Here is a 27,500-nt window from a genome sequence, read left to right on the forward strand (position 1 = left end):
ATGGAGAGAGAGTGTGTGTTTTTGTGTGTGCATGTCAAAAGTCTTCATTCTGATCTGATCGCCCCTCTTTGTAAATGTCTGTGGCTGAGCGATACATTCGTTTGGCTTGTAATGTAACACAGATAAGTGACCAGGCAGATTACAGTGATTGGAAAACTGACCCTTGAGTATGCTCTTAGGTAAGGCTGTCAAAACACATTTACCCCTATCACAGGAGATGTGAATGAGTAGGTACCTAACTTTAGACAGTAACAAAAATTAAGTGTAGCGACAAAAGGATGCCCAGCAGACAACTTTGAAATGTTAAAAGTGGCCTGCTGGTGGAACAAAGTACTGTTGAATGTAATGATAATTGTGAATCAGTTGAAATGCGTGATATAAATGTTCATGTTTGTATTCATCTTGCTTTTGATAATTTCATCTAAATGCTTAGTTCTGCCTAAATGCCTGTTTTTTCTGCTTCCCAAGCACTGGACATTTAGAGGAACACTAGTGTAATAATGATAATAATGATTGATGATGAGAAAACCGATAAGGTATTAAAGACTGCAGCTCCCAGTACGATTTAATGTTTGTGGTAGAAAATTGTTGTACAGTCATAGCTGAAATTGTACTTTCATACATTCTTCTTGGGTTTAGGTCATATTTTCATAAGAAGATTACATGACAAAGTGTGACAAATAAGAATTAGTTCGCCAAAAATAGCAAGCATCCAGACATTAAAAACATCTTACACAGAATCTGCTGATTTGTGATAGCTTTCATGATCATATTCGTGTTTAGCACACCAAATAACAAAAATTAATGGTTTTGTAAAAGGTTTGTAAGTTGGTTGCAACAGTAAGAAAATACCTTTCGTGGATTATCATCCTAAAATCTGTATGCAGATTGTTGGCCAAAACAGTTTCAGATTTTACAGGAAAAAGTGTGAAATCATCTTCATTTACTCATATTGAACGACACTACATCTGATTCAAAAAGCATTTAATTATGACAATTTTAACATTTATATAAGTAAATATAAATCTTAAGTGTGAAAATCATGTTGATGCAGGTTTTTAGTTTTCAAGGTTAAAAAAAAATCCAGTGCTTCTTTCTTTTTTTTAAAGATCGCCAAAGGTAGGTCTGTTACAGTTTAAATGCTCTATTGTCTTAATGTTTAAACTTTCTGTGATGGAGGTCAATGTTATGTTTATATTTAAGTATTTATTGAGTATGATTTTGCCAAATATGCTGTCAAGTCCTGAAAACAGGCTTGCTTTATTATTTTTTTCTCTGATTGAATTCTGTATTTTATACTATCAGCCACATTGGACAGCTTATCTCCCAGATACTAAAGAGGGGCTTCATGTATTAAAACTTCTGCTGGTAGCCTTTCGTAGACGTCTAACATTTACAAAAGGTACTTCCATTACAACTGGAAAGCCTAATCAAATAACATGGAATGGCATTCATCACAAAACGTCTCTGCAAAAAGGACATCAGTAAGTAAAAATACTGTTTTGTGAAATACATGTTGTTTTCAGCTCCAAGAATATACGATTTTCTAATTTTAGGTCAAGATCACCCTTAAACCCTATTTTCATGCTCGAGCCCAAAAGGACCCCAGGGGTATGTTTTTTATTCGTAAAACAGTCAAATTTTGACTTTTTTCTCTCCTGAAATTTGGTGACTTTTCCTAAAATGAGAATTTGAGATTTTCCAATTTAGAAGCCAAATGGCCCCTATGACTTTCAAAGAGAAAAATACTAGAAAGTAAGATTTCCTGATTTGGGGGTCATTGGCCCCCATGACTTTATGGAGAAAAATATAAGTATTTCAACATTTCCATTTACCTATTTGTGTTAGTCCTATTTCCTCTAAGGGGCGTTCAATTATAATCATAGACCTTGTGACTCTTTTTTTTATGTCAATGCCAAATTACAAATAAAAGTAAATTTTATGGCGTTGTCAGGTGTCGCAATGCATTTTCTTTGTCAGTGTGTCAAAATATTGTGATAAATGCTCACATTCCATTCTATGTGTTTGATTACTTCGGGTAACAAGCAAGTCCTTAAGATGACAAGACCAACATGAAAAGTGTCAGTGGTGCTCAAGGAATCAAATTATAAAATTGATTGAGCCATTGAATACAACTCGCAGTAATTATTGTAACTTTCTTTTAGTGGTCATCTTCTTGTTTTATGACATACTAATGTTGCCAGTATCAGGTTATAAGCAACTTGCTTTGTTCCCCCCCCCCTCTCTCTCTCTCTCTCTCTCTCTCTCTCTCTCTCTCTCTCTCTCTCTCTCTCTCTCTCTCTCTCTATCTCTCTCTCTCTCTCTGTGGAAGGTGTTTGGAGTGGGAAGGGAGGGGGAGAGATTCAAAGTGGTCTTAATTTACAAGCACAATGAAGGACATAATTTGGGAATTCTGTCCTTGTTAGTGGAACCCGTAAAATTTGTTGAATGCTTGTTTGATGAACAAGTGTTGACTGTAATTGTATTAGATATGCGTCTCTGCAGACTGAATGATGTGCAAGAGCACTCAAACGACCGTTCTGGCTAAAATATGAGTGGGTTATTTTTCCTTTTGTAATATATAATGCTCTAATCCAAAAATTATTGAGCACTCTTAAAGCACACCATAGACTATCAAGAAGGTACCATAATTTTTTTTTAATATGGATATGCAACATCGACAGTTATACTCAGTCTGACAGTTGGTTTGTATAAACTGTCAGACTGAGCATAACTGTTGATACAATCATGGAAGCCAGTTTTTCCGGCATATGCCTTAATTCCAGCTTCACAGCTTCCAAAGTGGACTGATTCCGGTTTCAAGTTTTCCGAAATATGAAAAGAAAAAATAAATTCCAGTAAATCTAAGAAAAAAATTTTCGTCTACTTTTCTAGTTTACGGAATCATTTGTCAGTCATTCAACACGTCTGCGAAACCGGAAATTCGATAATAATAATGGCTGAAAAATACAGTGGTTTACTCTTTGTCCCGGAAATTTAATTTAAAAAAAAATTAAATCGACCAAAATATTACTACCTGGAATTAAGAACTTTATGCAATCATGAACTACTGTGACATCACCCATATCACCACCGCTACAGCCACTACCACCACATCATCATGATCCCCACCACCAAAACTACCACATCATCATGGTCTCCACCACCAATACTATTACAACCGTCATCATTCCTACCCACACTACTACAACAATTACCACCACATCATCATCTCTACCACCACTACTACAACAACCACCACCACATCATCATTCCTACCACCACCACTACTACTACAACCACCACCACCACATCATCATCTCTACCACCACTACTACATCAACCACCACCACACACATCATCTCTAGCATCGCTACTACAACTGCCACCGCATCATCATCTATACCACCTCTAATACAACAACCACCACCACGTCATCATTCATACTACCACTCCTAATATTACAGCCACCCACCACCACATCATCATCTCTACCACCACTACTACATCAACCACCACCACATCATCATTCCTACCACCACTACTACTACAACTACTACCACATCATCATCTCTATCACCACCACATCATCATACCCACCACCAATACTATTACAACCGTCATTATTCCTATAACCCCTAATACAACAATCACCACCACATCATCATTCCTACCACGACTACTACATCATTCACTACCACATCATCATCTCTACCACCACTACTACAACCACCACCACCACCACTACTGCAACAACCACCACCACATCATCATCTCTTCTACCACTACTATAACAACCATGTAGATTTTTTAGGATTAATAATTCTGAAATTTCAGATTTTTAAAGGCTTTGTATTAACATCTCTTCAGGTATATCATAGCTATAGGAAAGCATACAAGAACAGTAGGGTTTAGATCTGCTTTATGAAAGGAAGTATTTTCAGGTTTCGAGAGTTGACCAAATATGGATTTCAGGTTTCAGCACCCTCAGTTGCTGGCACCCATGTATTATTATTATTTACTCTCCCTAGAATAAGGTGACCATAGTGAGAGACCATTGTGCATTAGTGAGTTCCGTCACTTTTGCACTTATGCTGCACGAGTTATTGAAATGTGTAGTTGAAAAGGATGAGATTTATTATGATATATATCTGGGTCTAATCAAATGATTGTACAATGACTGAAAGAAACAAACAGATAGGTGCAAAGTTTTCAATAGATTTGAACACTTCTTGTACTTATTAAGCAATTGACAATTCAGCACTAGGTCAATACCAATGTTTGATCAAAGTCAAGCACCAACAACTGATTGCAAAGATCAGGCTATGACCAGACTAAAAGCAGACCGGCCAACTCAAATTTAAAAAAAATGAAAGTGGCTTTTGGTCTGTACTGATGAACAGGCACTAGTTCCTGCTCATCAGTTTTGATGAATTGACGCTGGTACCTGTTTGTCAGTTTTGATGAATATCTGAAGGGAGACAAAAAAAAGTGCCAAACAAGTCAAAGGAATATGCCAACTTTTTCTGAAGAAATACATATTCTTTTTAAAGCATACATTCGCGTTATTTATGTAAATGTCTTATTAAAAATGTAAAACATGGTGGTCTGAGACAAATGTTAAAATGATAAGCCCAATTTTTAATCCCATGAAAATGCCAAATTTGTGAGATTTAGCAGAACAATACACCAAACCGGCAACCATATATATGTTTCTCCCAAGTTGCACGATAAATAATACACGTCACTACTGAAGAATAGCCCTATCCATTTTAAAATCTCATCTCTTCTGGGCTGCCCTATTGTCTTACTTTTCCTGGCACTTGAATGTTCTAAGCACCGTTATTTCTCTATAATAAAAACATTGTCCCAAGTTGATCTGGGTTTAAAATATTTGTAATCTCCTGCTTCCCTTTTCTTTCAGGTTTGGTTATCCAGATGATACTTATTTGATGAGAGTCTGTGGTGAATTAAAGGAATTCGGTGTATCACTAAAGGCTATGACAAGCAGGGAAATGTCGGAGGTGGATGGCTGCCTAAATAGTTTAAATAGTTATTATTATGCAAGATTAAGTACGCCTTTTTAACAGAAATGTAAACGTGCATTCATAAGTCTTTTTAAAAGAATTAGTTTTGTCTTTAAAATGGACTTGGTAGAAAAATAACATTATGTAGTTGACTCATTTTTAAGAGTGCATATATGTTTCTTAGACGCTTGACTCATTTTTAAGAGTGCATATATGTTTCTTAGACGCATTGTATGGTTTCTCAAGATCAAATTATTAAGTCATTTGAATCGAAAAATCATCGTTTTTCAATTTATAAATTTAATTTGTTCTTTTTTATATTGTTTTTGTTAAGCTTCGGCCTACCTGATTATTACCAGCTGAACTTGTTGGTTGATAAAAAAAGGGGATGTGATTTAACCTAATTGCTCTCCCCTGGTTTTGATTTACTTTACATTTAAGATACAGATTTATTATTATTATTATTATTATCATCATCATCATCATCATCATCATCATCATCATCATCATCATCATCATCATCATCATCATCATCATCATTATTATTATTGTTATTATTATTATTATTATTATTATTATTATTATTATTATTATTATTATTATTATTATTATTATTATTGTTGTTGTTGTTGTTGTTATTGTCGTCGTCATTATTGTTATTATTATTATTACTATTATTATTATTAGAAGTAGTAGTAGTAGTAGTAGTAGTAGTAGTAGTAGTAGTAGTAGCAACAGTACTATTATTAATACTATTATTATTATTATTATTATTAGTAGTAGTAGTAGTAGTAGTAGTAGTAGTAATAGTAGTAGTAGTAGTAGTAGTAGTAGTAGTAGTAGTAGTAGTAGCAGTAGTTGTAGTAGAAGTAAAGAAAAAGCTTTTATATAGTACAATAGTCACTAAACGCGCTTTACAAAAGGTCCCTTGCCAACAGCAATAATACTTAACACGGTATCACGTAGGATGAGACTTCATGATGGGGACTGATCATCAAATGTAAGGATACCATTCTTTTAAAACAATTAATCACTTGTACAAACTTAGATTTAAAGCAAACATTCTACATTAACAAATGCCTGTTCCAGTTTTGTGATTTATGAATATGATAAATGACTTTTCTTCGTTATATGCAACTCAACACCCAATGTTATTATTTAATGAGGTTTTCTTTTAGAAATGACATAGCATATTCATAATTATGTGTATTAGTTTATTCTTAAAGTATAAACATTTCAGTTCAGAATTGTCTTATTGAGCATATTGATATGATATGATTGATGCGATATTATTGGTATTATTATTATTATTATTATTATTATTATTATTATTATTATTATTATTATTATTATTATTATTATTATTAATATTATTATTATTATTATTGTTGTTGTTGTTGTTGTTGTTGTTATTGTTGTTATTATTAATATTACCGTGGAATGGGGTGACTAAGACCACATCCCAAATGTCCTTAGACCAATTTTTAAAAACATCTTTTATATATTTATCTAGACATTGAAATAGCCCGTCAGGTGCTATTTTTCTAAAGTGTGGGAAAGGGTGAAATCTATCAATTGATGTACATTTTACCATAGTTGTTTAATGATTTTCAATCTGGGGTTGGGGTGGGGGGAACAAATTTGGGGCTGGTCTTAGTCATCCTATTCCACGGAATAATAATAATAATAATAATAATAATAATAATAATAATAATAATAATAATAATAATAATAATAATAATAATAATAATAATGACTTACTGACTTAAGGCCTTTTGCTTCCTAATCATCCGATCGGGACGCCTTGGCTGCCTTTCTAATCATCTGTGTTATTTCCTGCCTTCCACAGTTCACTGTCTTTTGCTGTGGATGCTAAATTCATAAGGTCTTCCTTTGATTTTAATTCTTTGTTTTTTTAAAAGGCGTTTTAGGTCTCGATTGAGGACAGTATAAATTGATGTGGGTGGTCTACCTTGGTGGTCTACCTATAAAATTATATTAAGAATAATAACAACAACTAAAACAAAGACAATAATAATAATAAAAATAAAATAATAACAATAATATAATAATAATAATAATAATAATAATAATAATAATAATAATAATAATAATAATAATAATAAATAGTACTACTACTACTACTACTACTACTAATAATAATAATAATAATAATATTATTATTATTATTATTATTATTATTATTATTATTATTATTATTATTATTATTTATTATTATTATTATATTATTATTATTATTATTATTATTATTATTATTATTATTGTCATTATTATTATTATTATTATTATTATTATTATTATTATTATTATTATTATTATCATTATTATGATATTATTGTTATTATTATTATCATTATTATTAAATATAGTACTCGCTGCATTCTAAAATCCATTTGATGTTGACAAGATTTATAAATGTGATTCGATATTATTTTCTTAAATTAATGGTTTATTCCAGTTTTTGTTAAATACCATCATCGTCACTAGCTGGGTGGGGTTCCTGACCTCCCATAGTGGGCAAGGAGGTACTTACGTACTGTGTATTCTATACCCCTATATCTATTTTCCAATTTGCTTTTTGTTTTTGACTTGGAATGAGATTACTTGGTTTTGTCCTGGCCCTGGCCGGATGCCCTTGCTGATAGGCAAATTGTCAAATGTATAGAAGGTTTTTCCTTGTAAATCATCTCTCTGTTATGCACTGTATTATGTTTTATTTACGTATTATATAAGATTTGTAAACATTTGAGTATATTCCTCTTAGTGGGAACCTGTGCTTGTGTCTGGATGAGACTTATAGGTGATTCAAACTAAGTACACTGATAGTGTGCTCTTGCAATCTACATCTGCTTCCTATTTGAACTAATTCCCCTTGTCTTACCTTTACTTGGGTGTTTTAATTGTAATTCTATAACTTTTTACTATCCCACTTCTTCCTTTTTACTGGCGCTAATATGAACTTATTGTGTTGCAAACGCTGTAAAACCCTTAAAAACAACAAACAAAACAAACATCATCATCATCATTATCATCATCGTCTTCTGACCTTCCATGGTGGGCTGGATGACACTTGCTGTGACCTTTATTCCCTCGTATATGTTATTCCTCTCCATGTTGATCCCTGTCTTTGTTCTGATTTGAGATGGCTCGGCTTTTTCTTGGTCTTGGCAGGGATTCTTAGCTCAGAGTGAGGCAGTCAAATGTATTTTATCTTTTTTTTTTTTTAGAAATCTTGTTTTTTCCCTTGTAAAAATCATCTCTCTGTTACTGTTATGTTCTATTATAATTATTAGTTTTGAATATTGTATATTGTACTTCATAAGCATTTGAGTATTGAGACCAATATGGAAAGCGTCCAGCATATCCACAAACACCAAGCTTAAAATATTTAACACTAATGTTAAAGCAGTCTTGCTCTATGGGTCAGAGACTTAGCGAACAACCTTGACCACATCAGCCAAGATGCAAACTTTTGTGAGTCGCTGTCTTCGACAAATACTCAGGTTGAATTGGTTTGACAAAGTGCCAAATGCTGACCTTTGGACAAGAACAAACCAAGAACAAATGTCTGTGCAGGTCAGGCGCAGCGGGTGGTTGGATGGGAGCATCACCCTTGAATCATATACCTATGATGTTCGCATGGGTATACGATCCGATAGTGATGTCGTTTCTTCTTCTCTTTACTAGCCTATCCTGCTTCTTTGGTTTGTGATTGTATTTTTGACAGGGGATATATTTTTTTTTTCTGTAAATCTTCTGCCTGTTTGTTCTTGGTAATTTATAATTTAGCTTATGATATCTTTAGGTTATGATTTTGATTTACATTTGTACTATTTTTGTTAGATTGCTTGTTTTCTTGTTTCAGCGGTCTCTCATATAACCTCAATTGTGTTGGAAGAGACCTAAAGCAACAAACAAACAAACAAACAAAAAAGGTCAGGCGCAGAAAGTGGCGATCTGGGTGGGGTTCGTACCTCCCATAGTGGGCAGGGAGGTACTTACTATGTCTTCTATCCCCCTTTATCTGTTTTCCAACTTGCTTTCTGTCTTTGTCTTGGAATGAGTTTACTTGGTTTTGTCCTGGCTCTGGCCGGATTCCCTGGCTGAGAGGGAAACAGTCAAATGTATAGTTATTGTTTTGGGAGATGATATTTTTTCCTTCTAAATCATCTCTCTGTTATGCATTATTATTATATTTGTTGTTCTCAATTGTAAGCATTTGAGTGTATTCCTCTTAGTAGGCTGGGTGAGGATTCTGACCTCCCATAGTGGGCAGGGAGGTACATGCTATGTCTTCTATCCCCCCATACCCGTTTTCCAATTGTTTCCTGTTATTGTCTTGGAATGAGATTACTTAGTTTTGTCCTGATCCATGCCAGAGTTCCTTGGCTGGGAGGGAAACAGTCGAATGTATAGTTATGGTTTTGAGAGATGATATTTTTTTTCTTGTAAATCATCTCTGTTATGCATTGTATTATGTTTAGTTTATATATTATATTATATGATTGGTAAACATTTGCGTGTATTCCTCTTAGTTGGGACATGTGCTTGTGTGTGGATAAGACTTTTAGGTGATCTCAAACTAAGTACTTTGACTGTGTGCTCTTGGAATCTACTCCTGTTCCCTATTTGAACCAATTCCCTTTTGTCTTACCTTTTCTTTTGTGCTTTAATTGTATTTCTAGAACTTTTTACTATCCCGTTTTCTTCCTTTTTACTGGTGCTGATATGACCGTAATGTGTTGCAAGCGCCTTAAAACGCTTAAAAACATAAAAAAACCTCTTTGTAGGGACCTGTGCTCGTGTCTAGATGAGACTTTTAGGTGATCTCAAACTAAGTACATTGATCGTATGCTCTTGGAATCTACATCAATTCCCTATTTGTACCATTCCCTTTTGTCTTAGGCTTACCATTTCTTGGGTGCTTTAATTGTAATTTTAGAACTTTTTACTATCCCATTTTCTCCCTTTTTACTCGCGCTGATATGACCTCAATGTGTTGCAAGTGCCGTAAAACCCTTAAAAACAAAAACAAAACAATGGGGCGATGGGTTGGCCATACCCTGCGGAAAGAGCCCTGTACTATAACCAAGCAGGCTCTCGAATGGAATCCACAGGAAACGGGGTCGTCCAAACAGACTTGAGGAGAAGCCTTCATCAAGATTTGTGTGTCTCCAATCTTACCTGGAGTGAGACAAAGGTCTAATCTTACCTGGAGAAAGGCAAAGGTCTGTGCCAAGGACAGAAGAAGATGGAAGAATGCTGTTGAGTCCCTTTAAAGTGGAATCCTTTGCTTGCACCTGGGTGGGACATTTAGATAATGTCAAAAATTGCACATTTATAGATTGCTTGTGAAATTTTCTGTTCCGTATTCGGTCCAGCCCCCTTTCCCTTCTTTTTCTTGTGTGCTTATAATTATAATTTCAAAACTACAACTTTCCTCTATCATTTTCCTTTTTAATTGGCGCTGAAATGACCTAATAGTGTCACGGGGGCTGTAAAAAATCCTAAAAACAATCATTATCATCATCATCATATCAAAATGATGGTGCCATTGTTCTCGGCAGTAAGGAATACACAATGAATAAGAATATCAAAAGAAAGCAGAGGTTGGTTTTGAACGAGACAAATTATTTACAAACCAAGCAGAAAGTTTTCATTTTACCCTGAGATTGGAGGAGTAAGGCATGGCAATATAATAATACACGTGAAAGGTGGGGGAAGATGAAAGAACCAATGAGTTGTTTGATGGCTTAGTACAGTAAAAAGGATAGGAGTTGGTAGTGTTACAAATGGCTGTGCATGTTGCAGCTATTTTAACCCCCTAACAGCGACACGGATTTAGTTTTAGATAAGGTTTCCCTTCATGATTGAAATGGAGAATAAATTGTTTGCACCGAGAGAGCAGTAAAATATTTCAACTATGGCTTTAATCAACCTTTAATCGCAGTTTCTCTTTTGATGATGATAATAATAATATCTGATAAAGTGAGATCTAATCCACCGTGTAAGTGTAAGGGTTAAATTATAGACCCTATCTATTCTTTATTTTTAAAAAATCTATCTTCAAACTCAGCATTGCTATTTCTTGGGTTTTTAAAAAAAATTCTGTTCGGAATCGATTTGCTGTATTGATTACATGCACACACAAAACAAGACTGCCGGTCTCTTTTCCTAATTTTCTGTCGTAGCAGAAAAAAGACCCTCGTTGGCACCAGCCTATTGTTAGATGAAGACCCACGGTATAATGATAATGACTCAAACTCTATCATTCCAGCCTGTTGTTCACATGTATGTATGTGATGGTCTCTCGCAAGACATCAGTATCACTTTTGTTAGGTTTTCTCTTTTTAAATATTTGATAGCAAGTTATTATGCTCCATTAATCATTTTTTTCCAGGATGATGATTTTTTCATATCAATGATAAGTTGAAAAACGCCATACACATTTTGAATATCTTTTGTGATTTCTGTATTTTTTATAACAATAATAAATTAAGTAACGCCACGATAATTTTGAATCAATATGTGTGATTTCTTTATTATTATCATTATTATTATTATTATTATTATTATTATTATTATTATTATTATTATTATTATTATTATTATTATTATTATTATCATTATTATTATCATTATCATTATCATTATCATTATCATTATTATTATTATTATTATTATTATTATTATTATTATTATTATTATTATTACATTATTATTATTATCATTATTATTATTATTATTATTATTATTATTATTATTATTATTATTATTATTATTATTATTATTATTATTATTATTATTATTTATTTATTTATTTATTATTACTATCTTTTTTTTTATTTGACAATAACGGAGGCCTACATGTTGCGGCAAAGAACCCAAAATCACAGAGCATCTGGTTGAGTGTTGTGTTGTGTCAAGTCTACCACCCTGTGGCAACAAATTCGCGTCTTGGATCACCGCCTTGACATTGGAGTAATTCTGGTTGACCGTCACTAGACCATCCTGGATATCGAGCCGAGCCGATACGAAGTGCTTAATAATAATATGTGACGAAATGGAGATACAACCCGGTGCCTGAATGGCCTCTGCTAGCCCAGGCTCCACACTTATATTTATATCTATCATGGTTCTGTCTAGATCTCAAAGTCAATGGCGAAGCAGTCGGCCACCAAGCTAACTACCGCGACCTTGTTGCCAGGGGTGTCGGTGCAGTCGATAAATCAGCAAACGTCCCAACTCAACTTTAGCTGGAAAATGAGATATCGGGGTCAGCGACCTGACAAACATAATATTATTGTCCCTCAATATCGAGAGCCGGAGTGTGACGAAAATATAGCGTTTATCAAAGCTACTGGCCACCCATAGCGTTGACATTCTCCTATTACAGGAGACCCATCTTTATTCAGGCGAGCAATCTTCTCGATTCGAGGACACCTCGAGGTTCAAATGAGGTATTAGCATTTGCACTAAAGGGCCCTCGAAGGTTAAGGCCATATAGAGCGTTACGGACAGCAATGGGGTGAATATAATTTCTGTGGAGGTAGGTGGGTTGTATCTGCACATTTTCAAACCACCAAGAGCGACTTGGACTAAACCACCGGTCCTGGTGCTTAGCCATCCTTCCATATGTCTGGGAGACTTTAATAGCCATCACCATGAGTGGGGCTAATGAGACCGCAACGTGGCAGTTCGACAACTTCACTCATGGATTAACTGTAACTAACGATCTGCAACGGGTGTATGATCCTACAGCCAAGGGTACCTTTGGGGGCACCCGCCATAAGAAGGAGTCTGATCTCACCTTTATGACGAAGGGGAACTGTTGCAGGTTAAGCGGACAGTCCTTGGCGACTTCTCGCATAACCAACACAGGCTGGTATTTGTCACGGCTGGGGTGACAATCCCGAGAGTGCAGTCTCTCTCTCTGGGTGGGGTTCCCGACCTCCCACAGTGGGCAGGGAGGTACTGCTGCATCTTTTAATATCCCCTTGTATCTGTTTTCCAATTGCTTTCTGTCTTTGTCTTGGTTTGAGATTACTACGTTTTGTCCTGTTCTTGGTGGAGGAGAAACAGTTGAATGTATAGTTATAGTTATGGGAGATGATATTTTTTTTCCTTGTAAATTATCTCTCTGTTATGTACGGTTATTTTTTTTTAATGTTTGTAACATATGATATGTAAACATTTGAGTTCATTCTTCTTAGTGAGATCTTGTGCTGGTGTCGGGGTGAAACATTTTGGTAATCTCAAAGCTAGTACACTGATAAGTGTGCTCTTGGAATCTACATCTGTTCCCTTTTTGTACCGTTCCCCTTTCTTACTTTTTCCTCAAGTCCTTTTGATTGTACATCTAGAATGTTTTTACTATCCAATTTTCATCCTTTTTACTGGCGCTGATATGACCTTAAACGTGTTTAAAGCGCCGTAAAACCCTTAAAAACAACAACCCCCCCCCCCCCAAAAAAAAAAACAACAAAAAAACAAAAACAAAACAAAACAAACAAACAAAAAACCAGCAGTGTCTCCCACTCTGCACATGGAACTTAAGGAAGGCTAACTGGGAGAAATCTATATCTTATATCGAGCAGGTCTGCCATGCTATTCCTCCCAAGTCCGAGAACATAATCAGATTTAACAGACTGCTGGTTAAGAGCGCTCACTGCTCCATTCCACAGGGCAAACGGAAATTTTACACTCCCTGCTGGTCGGAGGAGTCGGAAAGATGTACAAGGAGTACCAGCAGACCCAGTCCCAGGACGGAGCCAATAGTAGGTATAGACTAGCCTACTTCAGTTTCTGACAGAAACAAGGAAACACATCATACATACATCATACATACATACACACATACATACATACATACATACATACATACATACATACATACATACATACATACATACATACATACATACATGCATACATACATACATACATGCATACATACATACACAAATACATACACACATACATACATACATACATTCACAAGCAAATGGCAGATGAAGATGAATAATTGTTTTGGGCTCATTTTTGTAACGATAACACTTTCAAATCAACGCAAAATATAATCTATTACATCAATGTTAACCCTCTCCTTACCAACCATAGGAAAATCGTCACATTCGTTACGATACAACAAACATCTTTTCTTATTCAAATTTCTCTTGTACATTAAAAAAAAAAAAAAAAAAAAAATTAAAGAAAATGAAAAAATGTGTTGTAGAGCATGTTTTGCTCAAGACATTATTTATCGCTAGAACTTACTGCTATTGTGTTTGAGTTTGAGTGATGAAAAATATACTTTTGTGTTAGTTGGGTGTGAAGTTTTGGGGAAAATCCTGAAAATAGCTGGTAAGGAGAGTTAAATCAAACCCGTAATTGCGTTCGATTATCAGACCAGTAAATATGTACACGTACTTTTCTTCAAAAACCCACGTTAGATCAACATTTTCCCCTGAACATTAGAATATGGCAAACGTTTCTCTTTCGATTTTGTAGTTTTTCCGGGTGTTCTTTGAGATTAATATCGTTAATGTCATTTCCTCTAAATTACGGCGTTCCGCAGGGGTCTGTCCTTGGTCCTGTTATTTTTACTCTTTCTACTCAACCTCTTTCGGATATTTTTGTTAAAAATAAATTAATGTATCATTTCTATGCTGATGACACTCAGATCTATGTAAGCGATATCCCTAGTAATATCCCATCATTGATTACCCGTGTTGAAGACTGTATTAGAGATGTTAAATGCTGGATGGAAATTAACAAGTTAAAGCTGAATAATGAAAAGACAGAGGTGATGGTGTGTGGTAGAAAAAGTGTTTTGAAAGATGATTTTCTGAAGTTTACTCTAAATATAAATGGGTGCACAATTAACCTCTCAACGTGTGTGAAAAACCTCGGGGTAATGCTAGATCAACATATGACTATGCAGGCACAGTTTGATTCTCTATGTAGAAGTTTGACAATAGGATTAAAAAGAATTGCTTCAGTTAGACCTTTCCTAACAAGAGAAGTAACATGCAAACTAATAACATCTTTCATACAATCTAAAATAGATTACTGTAATTCGTTAATCTCGAGTGTAAGCAACGATAAAATATCACGCCTTCAAAGTATCCAGAATGCGGCTACTAAATTGATTTTAAGAAAGAAGATAACATCCTACTCATTGCCACTTTTGTATGAGCTGCATTGGTTACCAGTTAAAGTGAGAATCGAATTCAAACTAGCAGTATTGTGCTATAAGTGCCTTAATGATCAAGCACCATTGTATATTACTGAATTTTTAGAAACGTATAAGCCAACGAGGAGTCTCCGTTCTGCACTAGATTCTACAAAATTAATTGTTACAAATAAATATAAATATAAATTTTACGGCGGCAGATCGTTCAGTCACGTCGGACCTTCCATCTGGAACTCTCTTCCTAAAAGAATAAGAGAAGCGCAGTCCTTATCAATATTTAAATCAAAGTTAAAACACCATCTCTTTGTTAAAACACATCTTGATTAATGCATCTTTGTAATTTGACCCCAATATGAATATTAATTTAGTTTATGTATTATATCATTATTTTATATTATTTCCGTATTTGACATAGCATGTGGATGTATTATAACATATCTTGTATTAATGACTTTATGTTTAGTTATTACATTGTTGTATAATGATAATATTATGTTGATGTAGTTTGTATAATGTTTCATTTGTATAATAATGTCACTGTATTATTGTTTCGCGCATTGAGCATCACCCAGTGATGAAAATGCGCGTTATAAATGTCATGTATTATTATTATTATTATAACAAACTTTTCTGTTACGCCAAAATTCTGTCCAGTTTTATTATTTTAGGCCATTTTGTTAACAATCAAAAATCATTTTAAAAATCGAAAGGCAAAATAATCAGACGGCCTCCGAAGAACTCGAGACAGCAATTAGTAGGACTGCATCTTACGCCATAAATTCCAGCTCCGTCTGCCGCAAGGACTCATTTATTGGAATCGGATTGGATTCGCTACTTGTACCTACCTTCCAGAGGACTCGGACTCGGAATAATTGAGATTTCTAAAAATAGATTCGACCCAGCACCGTAGGTAGCATGTGCAAATAATTCACGTGACTTTCTGTTGAGACTTTTCTTAGAAACTGGAAGCATGGGCTCTAACCGATTTTTGTGGGTATTGAAAATAATAATCTATTGAATGAAGCCAATTTAGTCATCTGCAGTATTTAATGAGCTCAGAACATTTTTAATGAGCTTATTCTCTATAGTGATATTGTAATTATTAGTAACTCTATATGTTACTTCACGCTGATTAGGGAAATTGAAACTGCTACTTAGTACTTAGTATTGGTTATTGCCCAATCCCAGAATAGAAACTACTAGTGCTGGGTCGAGTTTGAAACGATCAAATCGAGCGGGTTTTCGATCGAGTCCTCTAAAATCGAGTCGGTTTCGGGCGGGTTTCGAGTCAGTGACGTCATCGAGCAGTGATTCGTTTGAAAAAAAAAAACACGAGCAACTCGTTTGCCACAGGAAACTTCACATACCCTCCCTCTCTTATGTCTGTGGCTGGCTTGACTGCAGCTGGTTATGATGGGGGCTGCCAGATGGCCAAGTTCAAAATTGGTTACTAAGAAACGCTTTTCTATTATTATTCATTTAAAAAAAAAAATCTTTTATTTAAAAAAAATGAAAAGATAAGTTTATCCAACTGTAGTCGATTGTTTTGTTAATCAAAACAAATGAGTTTTTCAAGGGAGTCAGAATGCTTGTGGTGTTGGGCTATTTGGGGTCTATTTGACTACTTGGGCAAGAAGAAATCTGGCTGTCTGGCAGCCTTGATTATGATCGTTCGTCGCATCACACACACATACACACACACACACACACACACACACACACACACACACACACGCCATCAAACAGTTGTTGATGGTGAAGGGTTGAGACCCCCCCCCCTCCCACCACCATCATCCCGCTGTCACCTTAACATTTCATATTTATGTCGCGCCAAAAGTTGTCGGCCGCCCCCACCTCCCATAATTTGTCACTGGTCGTCATCGCCTCTTGTGTGTGCGGGAAAGGTCGTGCCTTTCATTTCATTATTTGAAAAATAAATGAACAAGAATGGTGTGTTTTTATTAGGTAGGTAGATAATAATAATATTTAGCAGGTTCCACACCCAGACACACACGGATTGCCCGGACACGATGATAACGATGCCGACGACAATGGATGACGATGATGATGCTGATGATGATTATCGTGTTTCTGTTTAAAAAATGAAATACTTTAGCAGGTTCCACCCCCACCCCCCACACGGATAGACCGGATCCGAAGATGATGATTGTGGTTTTGCTGGCTGTTACGGCTGTGATGAGGATGATGATAATGATGATGATGATGATGATGATGATGACGATGGCGCAGATGGTGATTATTGGTTCGGTCGCTCAGTGGTACGGTGTCTCTTGTCACAAAATCAAGCCTTGTCAATGGCCGGATGAGTGACAGTGATTGTTGAAAATTGTGATCCAGACGTTAAGTCCGTGTGTCAGGCACTTGACTCAGGTGTGAATGTATTAATAATCTTATCTTATAAGCAATGACGGGTATTGTAAAGAGCTTTAATACAAAAAGACTCCAAACAGCGATCGGTACCTACTGTACGAAATGGATGTATGGTCGATATGGCGTGCCGGAGGAATAAATTAAATAAAATATTGTGAAGTTCATTGAGCATGGTAAATCCTTGGAAATGCGCTTTGAACTAATACACCTGCTAGACAACTCCGATTCCAATATAAACGACTGATTAATATTCCCATATATAAACTATAGTTAGCTGAAAATCTTTCTTTGTCGGGACTCCAAAAGTATGGAACGAATTAGACAAAGAAATCAAAGGGTCTTTTAGGAGCACTGATTGATTTTAGATTGATTATTACATTGAAATGTGTTGATATTTATTTTATCCATTATTATTAGGGTGGTGGTGGTGGTGGTGATGATGATGATCCCGCTGATATGATGGTGATGATAAATAAATTAAACATAATTCCCTTTATTCATCCCATAGGGGAGATTCGTCTTTCGGGTCTATTCTAAGGGAAGACTGGAATAACCCAAGCGATAGCCGCAGTGCAGCGCCGCAAATTTAGTTAGGGCAAGGTGACTTGCTCAAGACCACTCAGCGGCGGGTGATCGAACTCGGTACCTTTCGGGTGTCAACCAAAGACCGTACCGCTGCCCCTGATGATGATGATGATGATGATGATGATGATGATGATGATGATGATGATGATGATGATGATGATGATGATGGGAACTAACAAAGAATACACAGGCATCTAAAATTGAAACATTCCATATTCAAAGCTAATGTTTTACTTTAAAAAATTGAGCTTTACAATATCCACTAAATGTGATCAAAGCGCTTTGTAAAGGGGTCCCCGGTCAACAGCAACGTTTAATATGTAGGACGGGACATGCCGCCTGTTAGGCGATATTACAATTTTTCAGACAAAGACAACGCTGTTAACGGCCAGGTACTCATTTTACACCTGAGTACGGTGAGAGAATGTGAGTAAAGAGCCTTGTCCAAAGACTCAACTATGCACCGAGCGCGAGGCTCGAACCCAGGACTTTCCGATCCCAAAGCGGGTGTCATACCACTAGACCATTATAATGCACGAGAGCCATGGTCGACTAGAGTACTACCTATAGTTACGTCATGACTAGACCACATAGCCGCACTACTGTAGGAGTGTTCATTGATAGAGGGATGCGTGTGTGTCATAGAAATAGCCTTAGTGTGTGTGTGTGTATGTGTGTGTGTGTGTGTGTGTGTGTGTGTGATAGTCAAACTTTAGTAGGTTTAATGAAGTCTTGTCACACACGCGTGATACACCTATACGAATTTCCCTGCCACTGCCACCCAGACACACTAACATCTGACAAGGAGTGAGGGCTGTGGAAGAACCACAGACTACCGTGTGCAAACATTGGCGATTGGTATCGGATGGCAAACTGTGATCGTTTGAATTTGAAATGATTCGAAACACTCGTTACCCCTCCGCTCGCTCGAATCCTGATCGTCTCAAGCTCGTCTCACGTGTCAAGATCGTCTCAAGCTCACAACCCGCTTGATCGTTTTACGATCGAGTGATCGTTTTACTAACTCGCTCTTCCGGCATTGAGATCGAGCACTGACTCGTGGCTTGGCGCCCGGTCGTCGATCGAGTAAAAGCGATCAAATAACCCAACACTAGAAACTACAACTCAAAGAAAAGGACAGAGACTGTCGGGGTAATAACATTTTAACAAATCAAAGCGTTTATAATGACTTCATTGAAATCATTCGATGTGCCACCTCTGATTGAGCCAGAGAAAAATGATATATTTTCTCTGGAAGACGTCACAAGTAACAGTGAAGTTCATTGTCATATTGAATCCGACTTCAAGAAAGCTGGGCTTTCGATTAAAACAATTGAACGTTTGGGGAACTACAACGGGTGGATTAAATACAGTCATAAGAAGAAGGAAATAGACGAAAGAATCCCCAGAGGTAAAAGTGATAGATTTCTTGTATTTGATAAATCCATTTTGGGTATTGTTCGAGGGTTGATGTCCCTGACGAGAGGGTTGCCATCTTTTTTTTATTTACCTTGGAACTGGTCCTATTCGGGTTGCCACATTCGCTCTGTCGGGTGTACCTACCTACTCTTATATAGAGAAATAACTAAAACATTAATTAAAATGATAATCAAAGTAATAGGGGAAAAGGAATGAAATATTCTTGACTTGAGTCCCATGGCTATTCGGACTCAAATTTCAATGCGCATGTGCAATCAACCGATTCTTCAGACTCTGCCTGAATAGTCTTCCGTGGCAGTATAGTTTTTGCTTGTTTGTTGTTGTTTTTTAAAAAAATATTTGAATTATTGATAATTGCATAAAATTAATGCAAATCAAAATTACGATTGTAGTAATTATCAACAGGTAGTTAAACCCGCTTTATTTGACGAGAAAGACAAAATCATGGATCAATTGGAAGTCCAGATAGAAATTAAAAAGAAAAGAGTTATAACTCGTCAAAAGGAACAGAAGTCAAAGTAATTGTAGGATAGCCTAAATGAAAAGCTTTTCTAACAACATAACAAGATGTCCAAGTAAAAGCAGGACAAAAATAAATTATTATAAAATTACATATTCTGATAGTGTGAGACAGGCAACAATCCTTATACTGTCCAAAGTAGTATAAGCTGGTGATATGAGCAAGCTCTTTTTCTAGTTGTTTATCACTCCCACCCTCTGCCTACTGCCCACATTGTGCCGTTCTCCCCTCTGTATGCGCACGAACATTATAGTTTGCGTCTGAATAGCCACAGGAGACTATTTAGACTCGAGTCAGAATTGCCACTTTAGGATCTCGAAATAACTTTTAAGGACAAAATTATTAAACACAAACGATAGTAATTTAATGAAACTTGAATGACAATGAAAGAGAAAAGTTTGATCAGAGGTCTTAGCTTTTTGTTGTTATCAGTTCATGATTTGTGAGAGAGAGGAAGACACCGCTCGCTTCGTCCAAAGCTCCCTACACTACCCCCCTCCCAGCTGTATACCACATAGTTTACAGCACTAGTCTTGATATCGAGGAGGGAGCCTTGACTGTCTACCAGACCTGGTGGTAATTGTAACATCTCTATTTGGGCATGTTTTGTCCGATACCGTATCTTCCAATGTAGCAGGTTTTGTATCTGAACCTGGTCCTAATTGGGGCTTCCTTGTTTGCTGTATTGTTGTTGGAGCGATATGTGCTGCTTTCAGGCGATCTACAGTTACCTTCTCTTTTTTTCCTTTAATGTCTAATACAAAATATTTGTCATTTGTCTCTAAAATTCGATCAGGGCCGTCATAGTGCCGTTGTAAAGGGGAACGATGAGAGTCAATGCGAACGTAAACGTAACCGGTAGAAGTTAGATTGGTAGGCATGTAAATAGGCTGATTCCCATGAAAGTTGGGCGGAGTTGAAGCCAGTGATTGCATGGTTGCTTTGAGTTGTTTCACGAAATCTGAACTAGGTTCTATGTGCGGAGTGTTTTTGGGTTGCAGTATTTCTCCTGGAAGACATAGTGTTGAACCGTAAACCATTTCGGCAGGTGAGCAATCGGCCTCAAGTCTCCAAGAAGAACGAATTCCCAGAAGAACCAATGGGAGTTCCGAGTACCAATTTGGAGAAGTTGTTCTCGCCTTCAATGCACTTTTGAGTTGTCTGTGAAAGCGCTCGACCATCCCGTTTGCTTGTGGGTGGTATGCCGTCGTGTTGTTGGTCTTGATGCCGAGCAACTTCCCAAATTCTGACCAAAGTGTCGAGGTGAATTGTCTACCTCGGTCAGAGGTAATGTCTGTTGGCACACCAAACCGCGATATCCAATGTTGTAGAACAGCTTGTGCGCATGTCGTAGCATGTGCATCTGGTAGTGGAATTGCTTCGGGCCAACGAGTAAAACGGTCTATTATGGTGAAAATGTATGACATGCCTTGACTTGTTGGTAAAGGGCCAACAAGGTCAACGTGTAGGTTAGAAAATCGTGTGCCTGGTTGTGGTGAGCGAATTGATAACGGTGATTTGGTATGTCGACTGATCTTTGATGTTTGGCAGGCATGGCACTCTTTACACCAGCGACGAATATCTCATTTCATACTCTCCCAAACTCTGACAAATGAATTTTTGTGTGGGTCTTGGGCCAGAGTGTGATAGGCCGTGCAATTGGTCGAAAATCAGATGTGTCCACGATTTGGGTAGAATGGGCCTTAGTCTTCCAGTTGACGTGTCACAGAGGATGACATGGGTGTCGAAGTCGACATATTGGAGATTTAAGCCTGTTGTTTTCGACATGTAACTCTCCATCTCTCCTGAATCACGTTGGTCTTTAGACAAATGTGCAAAATCTCCCGGGGATAGGTTGTGATCTCCCTTGGATGATGCATTGATTGTTAAACGGGAGAGGGCATCAGCGACGACATTGAACTTTCCTCGGAGATGTTGTATATATGTAGTAAATTCGGCTATGTAGGAGAGGTGTCTCGTCTGCCGCGGCGATCTATCCGTTTGACTTCTGATCGCTGTAACTAATGGTTGGTGGTCAGTGTAAATTGTGAACGACTGGCCTTCCAGAAAATGTCTGAAGTGTTTGATTGCGGAATAGGCGGCGAGGAGTTCTCGATCAAATGCGCTGTATTTTTTCTCTGTTTCAGACAATTTCCGTGAGTAGAAAGCGAGGGGAATCCACGATTTACCATCCTGTAGTTGCTCTATTTGCGCACCAATAGCTACGTTTGAAGCATCGACAGTGAGGCTCGTCGGCACATTTTGACGAGGATGATGGAGGAGGACGATGTTTTTGAGAGAGTTTTTGGCTTGTTCAAAAGCCTTTTGACAGTCTGTAGACCATTCGATGCGTTGACCTTTGCCGCTTGCCTGAGCATGCAGTGGAGCAAGTGTGTCAGCGATGTGTGGCATGAACGGATGATAGTAATTGATCATGCCGAGAAATCGTTGGAGCCCGGTGCGGTCAGTTGGGAGTTCACTGTTGACTAATGCAGAAACTCGGTCAGGGTGTGGAAGAATACCTTGCGATGTGATACGGTGGCCAAGAAAGTCAAGTTCGCTAGCCCCAAATACACACTTGCTTTTGTTGATAACCAACCCATTGTCAGAAAGAAGCTGAAACAGATGGTGAAGGTGTTCACTGTGTTCTTCTTGGGAGTAGCTGGCTATTAGAATATCATCGATGTAGTCGAATGCAAAAGGAGCGTTTCTCAGGATTCCATCCATAAGCCTCTGGAATGTCTGGGCAGCTTTCTTAAGGCCGAATGGCATACGTACAAACTCCCAGAGGCCAAATGGGATAGTTATTGCGGTTTTTGGAATGCATGTAGTTGCGACGGGTATTTGGTGATAACTCCTAACAAGGTCGACTTTAGAGAAAACTTTGCACCCTGCAAGTCGTCTATTGAAGTCCTGAATGTGCGGTAAAGGATATCTGTCATCTTCTGAATTCTGGCAGTTTTAGTGAGACTGCCCCAACCGTGCTTTGACTTTGTTGGGAGGATTGGAGGACAAGGAGTTGTTGCAAAAGGTCAGAAAATTCGTTTCTTTGTTCCGCCATGTTCAGCGTCGGGGTCATCAGTTTAAGATCTCGAAATAACTTAAGGACAAAATGATTAAACACAAACGATAGTAATTTAATGAAACTTGAATGACAATAAAAGAGAAAAGTTTGATCAGAGGTCTTAGCTTGTTGTTGTTATCAGTTCATGATTTGTGAGAGAGAGGAAGACACCGCTTGCTTCGTCCAAAGCTCCATTCGTCTTTTCGCTCCCTACACCACTTTGGTTTTCAACTATGTAATAATGTGCCCCATTATGTAGACTGAGTGTCAAATTTTTAGGATGAGATGCAAAAAAAAAAAAAAAAATTAAATAAAAAAATGAATGATTATGGTAAAATAAGAAAAGGGTCCTAAGTGCGCACTTAGGTCCAAAACTAATAGACAATACATTTAAAATCTTAATCATCTTACAAAATGGACGAAATCAAGTATCATACATTGATACCCGATTGAAAAAGAAAGCAAACTTACAAGAAACATAATTAAGCAAGTCTTAGTGTCAAAATGATAATATTAATAATAATAACAGGCCTGTAAATCTTCCAACTATTGTCGGATTTCAGACAGTGCAATTTTGCTCGATATATTCTGTTAAGTACTGACTATTAAAAAAAATAATTTAAAAATTAAAAGTAAAAATAAATTGTCAAATAAACAGAACCAAAAAAAAAAAAAAAAAAAGAAAAAAAAAGAGTTTTATTTCGTGCCTAGAAAAAATAAGTTTTTATTCTGTTTCGAACGCCGACTTTTAAAAAAAAAAATTTTATTTGTCGCGTCAAAGACAAAACAACTGTAGTTATCTAGGTATATTATCATTCCATCTACACGCTCCGCTAGATGTGGATGTATTCACTGCCACAGATGAGAGAGAGAGGGGTGACAGTGTCACGTGTAGTAGTCAGTAATCAACTAACATGCACAGTGTGTGTCGGATCTGGCACTTTCTTTCTATTTTTCTACCGAGACACACACATAATTCCGACTGATTATTTTCCTCCCCATGCTTTCTCTGTTTCAGGCTGAATGTCAACTGAATAAAAATAAACAAAATAAATATTTTTCTTCTAATATATATTTTTCTTCAAATGCTCTCAGCGGATGTATTCTTTCCTCACAACTGGGACCAATCCTACTAATTGCTGTCCGGAGCTTATCTAAAGCATTCTCAAGCCATTCGGAGGCCCTCTAATGCTTTAGATGACCTCCGGACGGCTTCCCTAGGCATCCGGATGACAATTAGTAGGACCGATTGAAAGAAATGCCAGCTCGAGGAGCTTTTGGAAGGCCTTCCATTCGGGTTCTAGAAAGCTTCGTACAGCTCTGAGGGCCTCCGACTGACTTGAGAAAGCTAGTTGACCTCCGGACAGCTTCCCTAGGCCTCCGGGCGACAATTAGTAGGTCCTCCTAGGGAAGCTGTCCGGAGCCGTCCTAAGGGGAGACCTTCCAAAAGCTCCTCGTGCTGGCATTTCTTTCAGTCGGTCCTACTAATTGCTGTCCAGAGGTCATCTAAAGTATTCTAGAGGCTCCGGACGGCAATTAGTAGGACCAACCGTGATTGTTTTAATTTTTCTTTTTTTTCCTCCACACACAACCACACCACCACTTCCTCCTCATCCTCTTCTTCTTCTTCTTCTTCTTCTTCTTCTTCTTCTTCTTCTTCTTCTTCTTCTTCTTCTTCTTCTTCTTCTTCTTCTTCTTCTTCTTCTTCTTCTTCTTCTTCTTCTCCTTCTTCTTCTTCTTTCATAAGAATTAATCCAAATAAATGAAAGAAAGAGCTTAACTTTCTCGAGTTCATCCTCATTGAAAATCGAACAAAGTTGTTCGATTTTCCATGCATATGAACTCGAGAGAGTTAAAAATTTAACACAAAGAGGAACGAAGATAAAGCAGCTTCTCGTGTCAAGCACTAGATACACATCCTTCAAAAAGGTAGGAATTGTTCTCTTCCTTTCATTTTACAACTAACTCAGTCTTTCAAATAATTGTGATTTTTTTTTTGGTAGCTACCATGAAATATGGACCTGTTTATTGTATTATAAATTAGTTGGGGAAAATGACATGATTTGACTAATCGATTGACGTGTAATATCTGTGTTGTGTTTATTAATTAATCCATATTTTTGTCCTGTTGGTCTATTTTCGCGTGTTCAAAAAGTTCAGACAATTTTTTCACCAACCATTTACAGGCCTGTACCTGTAATAATAGTAATAATAATAATAATAATAATAATAATAATAATAATAATAATAATAATAATAATAATAATAATAATAAAATCACAAATGCGAAGAAAAAAAAAAAGTCTGTGATGTATGGACTAAATTGCTTCACACAACCAAACACATCTGGCCAATCTCATCAGGGACATCAAACCCTGAACAGTGCCCCGTTTTGCCCTTTTATACAGAGGGCTCAATCTATGTACTTTGGTAAAAAAAATTAAAATTGGATTGAGCTCAATGAAACTTGTATCATTATAAAGCTCTTTTCAATACAATTCTGATGGTACCAAAATTTTGAAAATTAGGGGAAGACAAGTTATACTAGAGTTTAATTTTATGCTTTGTTTTAATTCTGCTCAATTTGGAACTCCTTAGTTATGTATCGAAAACCTTTTTTTTTGTTTACTTTCCAAGATTTTTCTACAGAGAGGACCTAAAAATTATCTGCCATCTATCTGGCATTTAGTAATGTATTTATGTCTTTGTTGTTGACTGAAAAAGGGTTTTGAGCCTGAAACATTCCGTGTTTTGTATTTTGTTCTTTTTTGGAGCTGTTATATTCATTTTTGTTTATTATTATTTTTTGTTGTTGTAATTTTGGTGCATTTTATAACTTCGCAGACATATCAACTATCATCATCATCATTATTTTTATCCATTCAGCCAGGTCTTCCCTGTAAGGAATTTAGTTATACAGTTTTACGAGGTAGCTGAGGTATATAATTTCTTTTTTATTTGCATCAGGAGTTCTTTTTTTACATATCTGAAATTCAACCTGGAAAAGCAAATTACAAATAAGAACCACGGGGTTCACAAATGAGCTGTAGATTTGATTTCATTTCATTGCAATTTTTTAACATAAATATGGATTCCACCCTTTGCAGTAAATTTTCTCTCTATTTCTTTATACAAGACCCCAACTTCAAATTGAATGAAACATATCTTTATCATGGAACAAGTGCCAAGAAGGAAAGCCTTTGTGAAGAAGGATTTGATGTTAATATGGCATCTCAAGGTTGCTTTGGAACAGGAATTTACTTCAGGTAATAGAGAAGACCAAAATGATCATTTGAAATTGCAGGTACCAATATCTTGGATCAAGTCCTTAGCAAGTCGCCAGCACCTATTCAGTATTCATGAATATTACTGAATAATAAGAAAATGAGGGGTAAATTCTCTGATTTTTTTTTCCGAGTGAGCGTTTTGAAAATTGGTATTTACATATAGCAACGGACAACATATTTTCTTGTAGAACTGAAAGAAAGAAGGGATAATTTTGCAACCAGACATAATGTTTTGAGTCGACAACAAACACCAGGTCTGTAACATTCCAGAGTCCAGCACCGGTGTATAGTATTCAAACACTGATTAGTTTGAGTATGCTGAATAGATACAATACTAGCATAAAAATATTACATCTTTTTCTGAACTCAGTGAGCCTTATTACATACTGCAATCATCTTGTAGAGTTTCACATTATCATAGTGGCCCAACTGTCCTGATTTGGCAATCTGGAGGAATGTAAAAAAACAACAAATGGGACTGTTTATATGTATGGAAATTACCCTTGCATGTCCGAAGATTATAATTATAATTTTTTTTTGACCAGCGAATTAGATGAATTAGAACAAGGAAAACTCATCATTTCTGGCTTATCTACTATTCCTTCACCTGATCTATGCTAATGATAGATGGTGATATCTGGCTGTGTTAATCACTCTAACAATCAGGGCATAGGGGTAAAGAGGGAGGGGGGTGGGGGCAGGGGCATTGTGTATGTATTGCAAGAAAGGCGGGACTCAGTGAGCAGAAGTGACATTTGCCATCACATCACAATGCCTCGCTTTATGTGGCAGTGTGCACATGATAGGGTGGGTGTGTACAAGAAATTACAAGTGTGTATCCGTATCATTGCAAGGTGAGGTTCCTGTTCTCCGGCTCAATCCTCTACCTCGTCTAAAATATCCTTATTAGTTCTGTGCTCCAAATAAGGAACTTTCAAGATTTTCCAATGAAAAGCACAAATTCGCTTTT

General features: G+C 36.7%; 2 protein-coding genes and 1 long non-coding RNA gene across 7 annotated transcripts in view; all 3 read left to right on the plus strand.

Annotated features, from left to right (window-relative positions):
• LOC144966034 (uncharacterized) overlaps window positions 1–7,146 on the plus strand; it is a 47,364-nt gene extending 40,218 nt beyond the window's left edge. For both annotated transcript variants that reach the window (XM_078902025.1, XM_078902026.1), the window contains exons 7-8: window positions 1,306–1,484; window positions 4,925–7,146. In XM_078902025.1, the coding sequence (XP_078758151.1) occupies window positions 1,306–1,484; window positions 4,925–5,087 (342 nt within the window). In that variant the 3' untranslated portion in view covers window positions 5,088–7,146. The remainder of the gene's footprint in view (window positions 1–1,305; window positions 1,485–4,924) is intronic.
• Window positions 7,147–7,308: 162 nt separating this feature from the next.
• Window positions 7,309–11,562, plus strand: LOC144966035 (uncharacterized). Its single transcript, XR_013644146.1, has 2 exons — window positions 7,309–8,624; window positions 8,984–11,562. It is a non-coding gene; the product is annotated as an uncharacterized LOC144966035 (long non-coding RNA).
• Window positions 11,563–19,273: 7,711 nt separating this feature from the next.
• LOC144966036 (uncharacterized) overlaps window positions 19,274–27,500 on the plus strand; it is a 40,503-nt gene continuing 32,276 nt past the window's right edge. For 2 of the 4 annotated variants that reach the window (XM_078902028.1, XM_078902030.1), the window contains exons 1-2: window positions 19,274–19,630; window positions 26,380–26,509. In XM_078902028.1, the coding sequence (XP_078758154.1) occupies window positions 19,405–19,630; window positions 26,380–26,509 (356 nt within the window). In that variant the 5' untranslated portion in view covers window positions 19,274–19,404. The remainder of the gene's footprint in view (window positions 19,631–26,379; window positions 26,510–27,500) is intronic. The other 2 variants (XM_078902029.1, XM_078902031.1) reach the window with 1 other exon arrangement.

This window comes from Berghia stephanieae, chromosome 2 (genome assembly GCF_034508935.2).
Source record: "Berghia stephanieae isolate SIO BIC M18660-M18661 chromosome 2, UCSD_Bste_1.3, whole genome shotgun sequence".
NCBI lineage: Eukaryota > Metazoa > Mollusca > Gastropoda > Nudibranchia > Aeolidiidae > Berghia > Berghia stephanieae.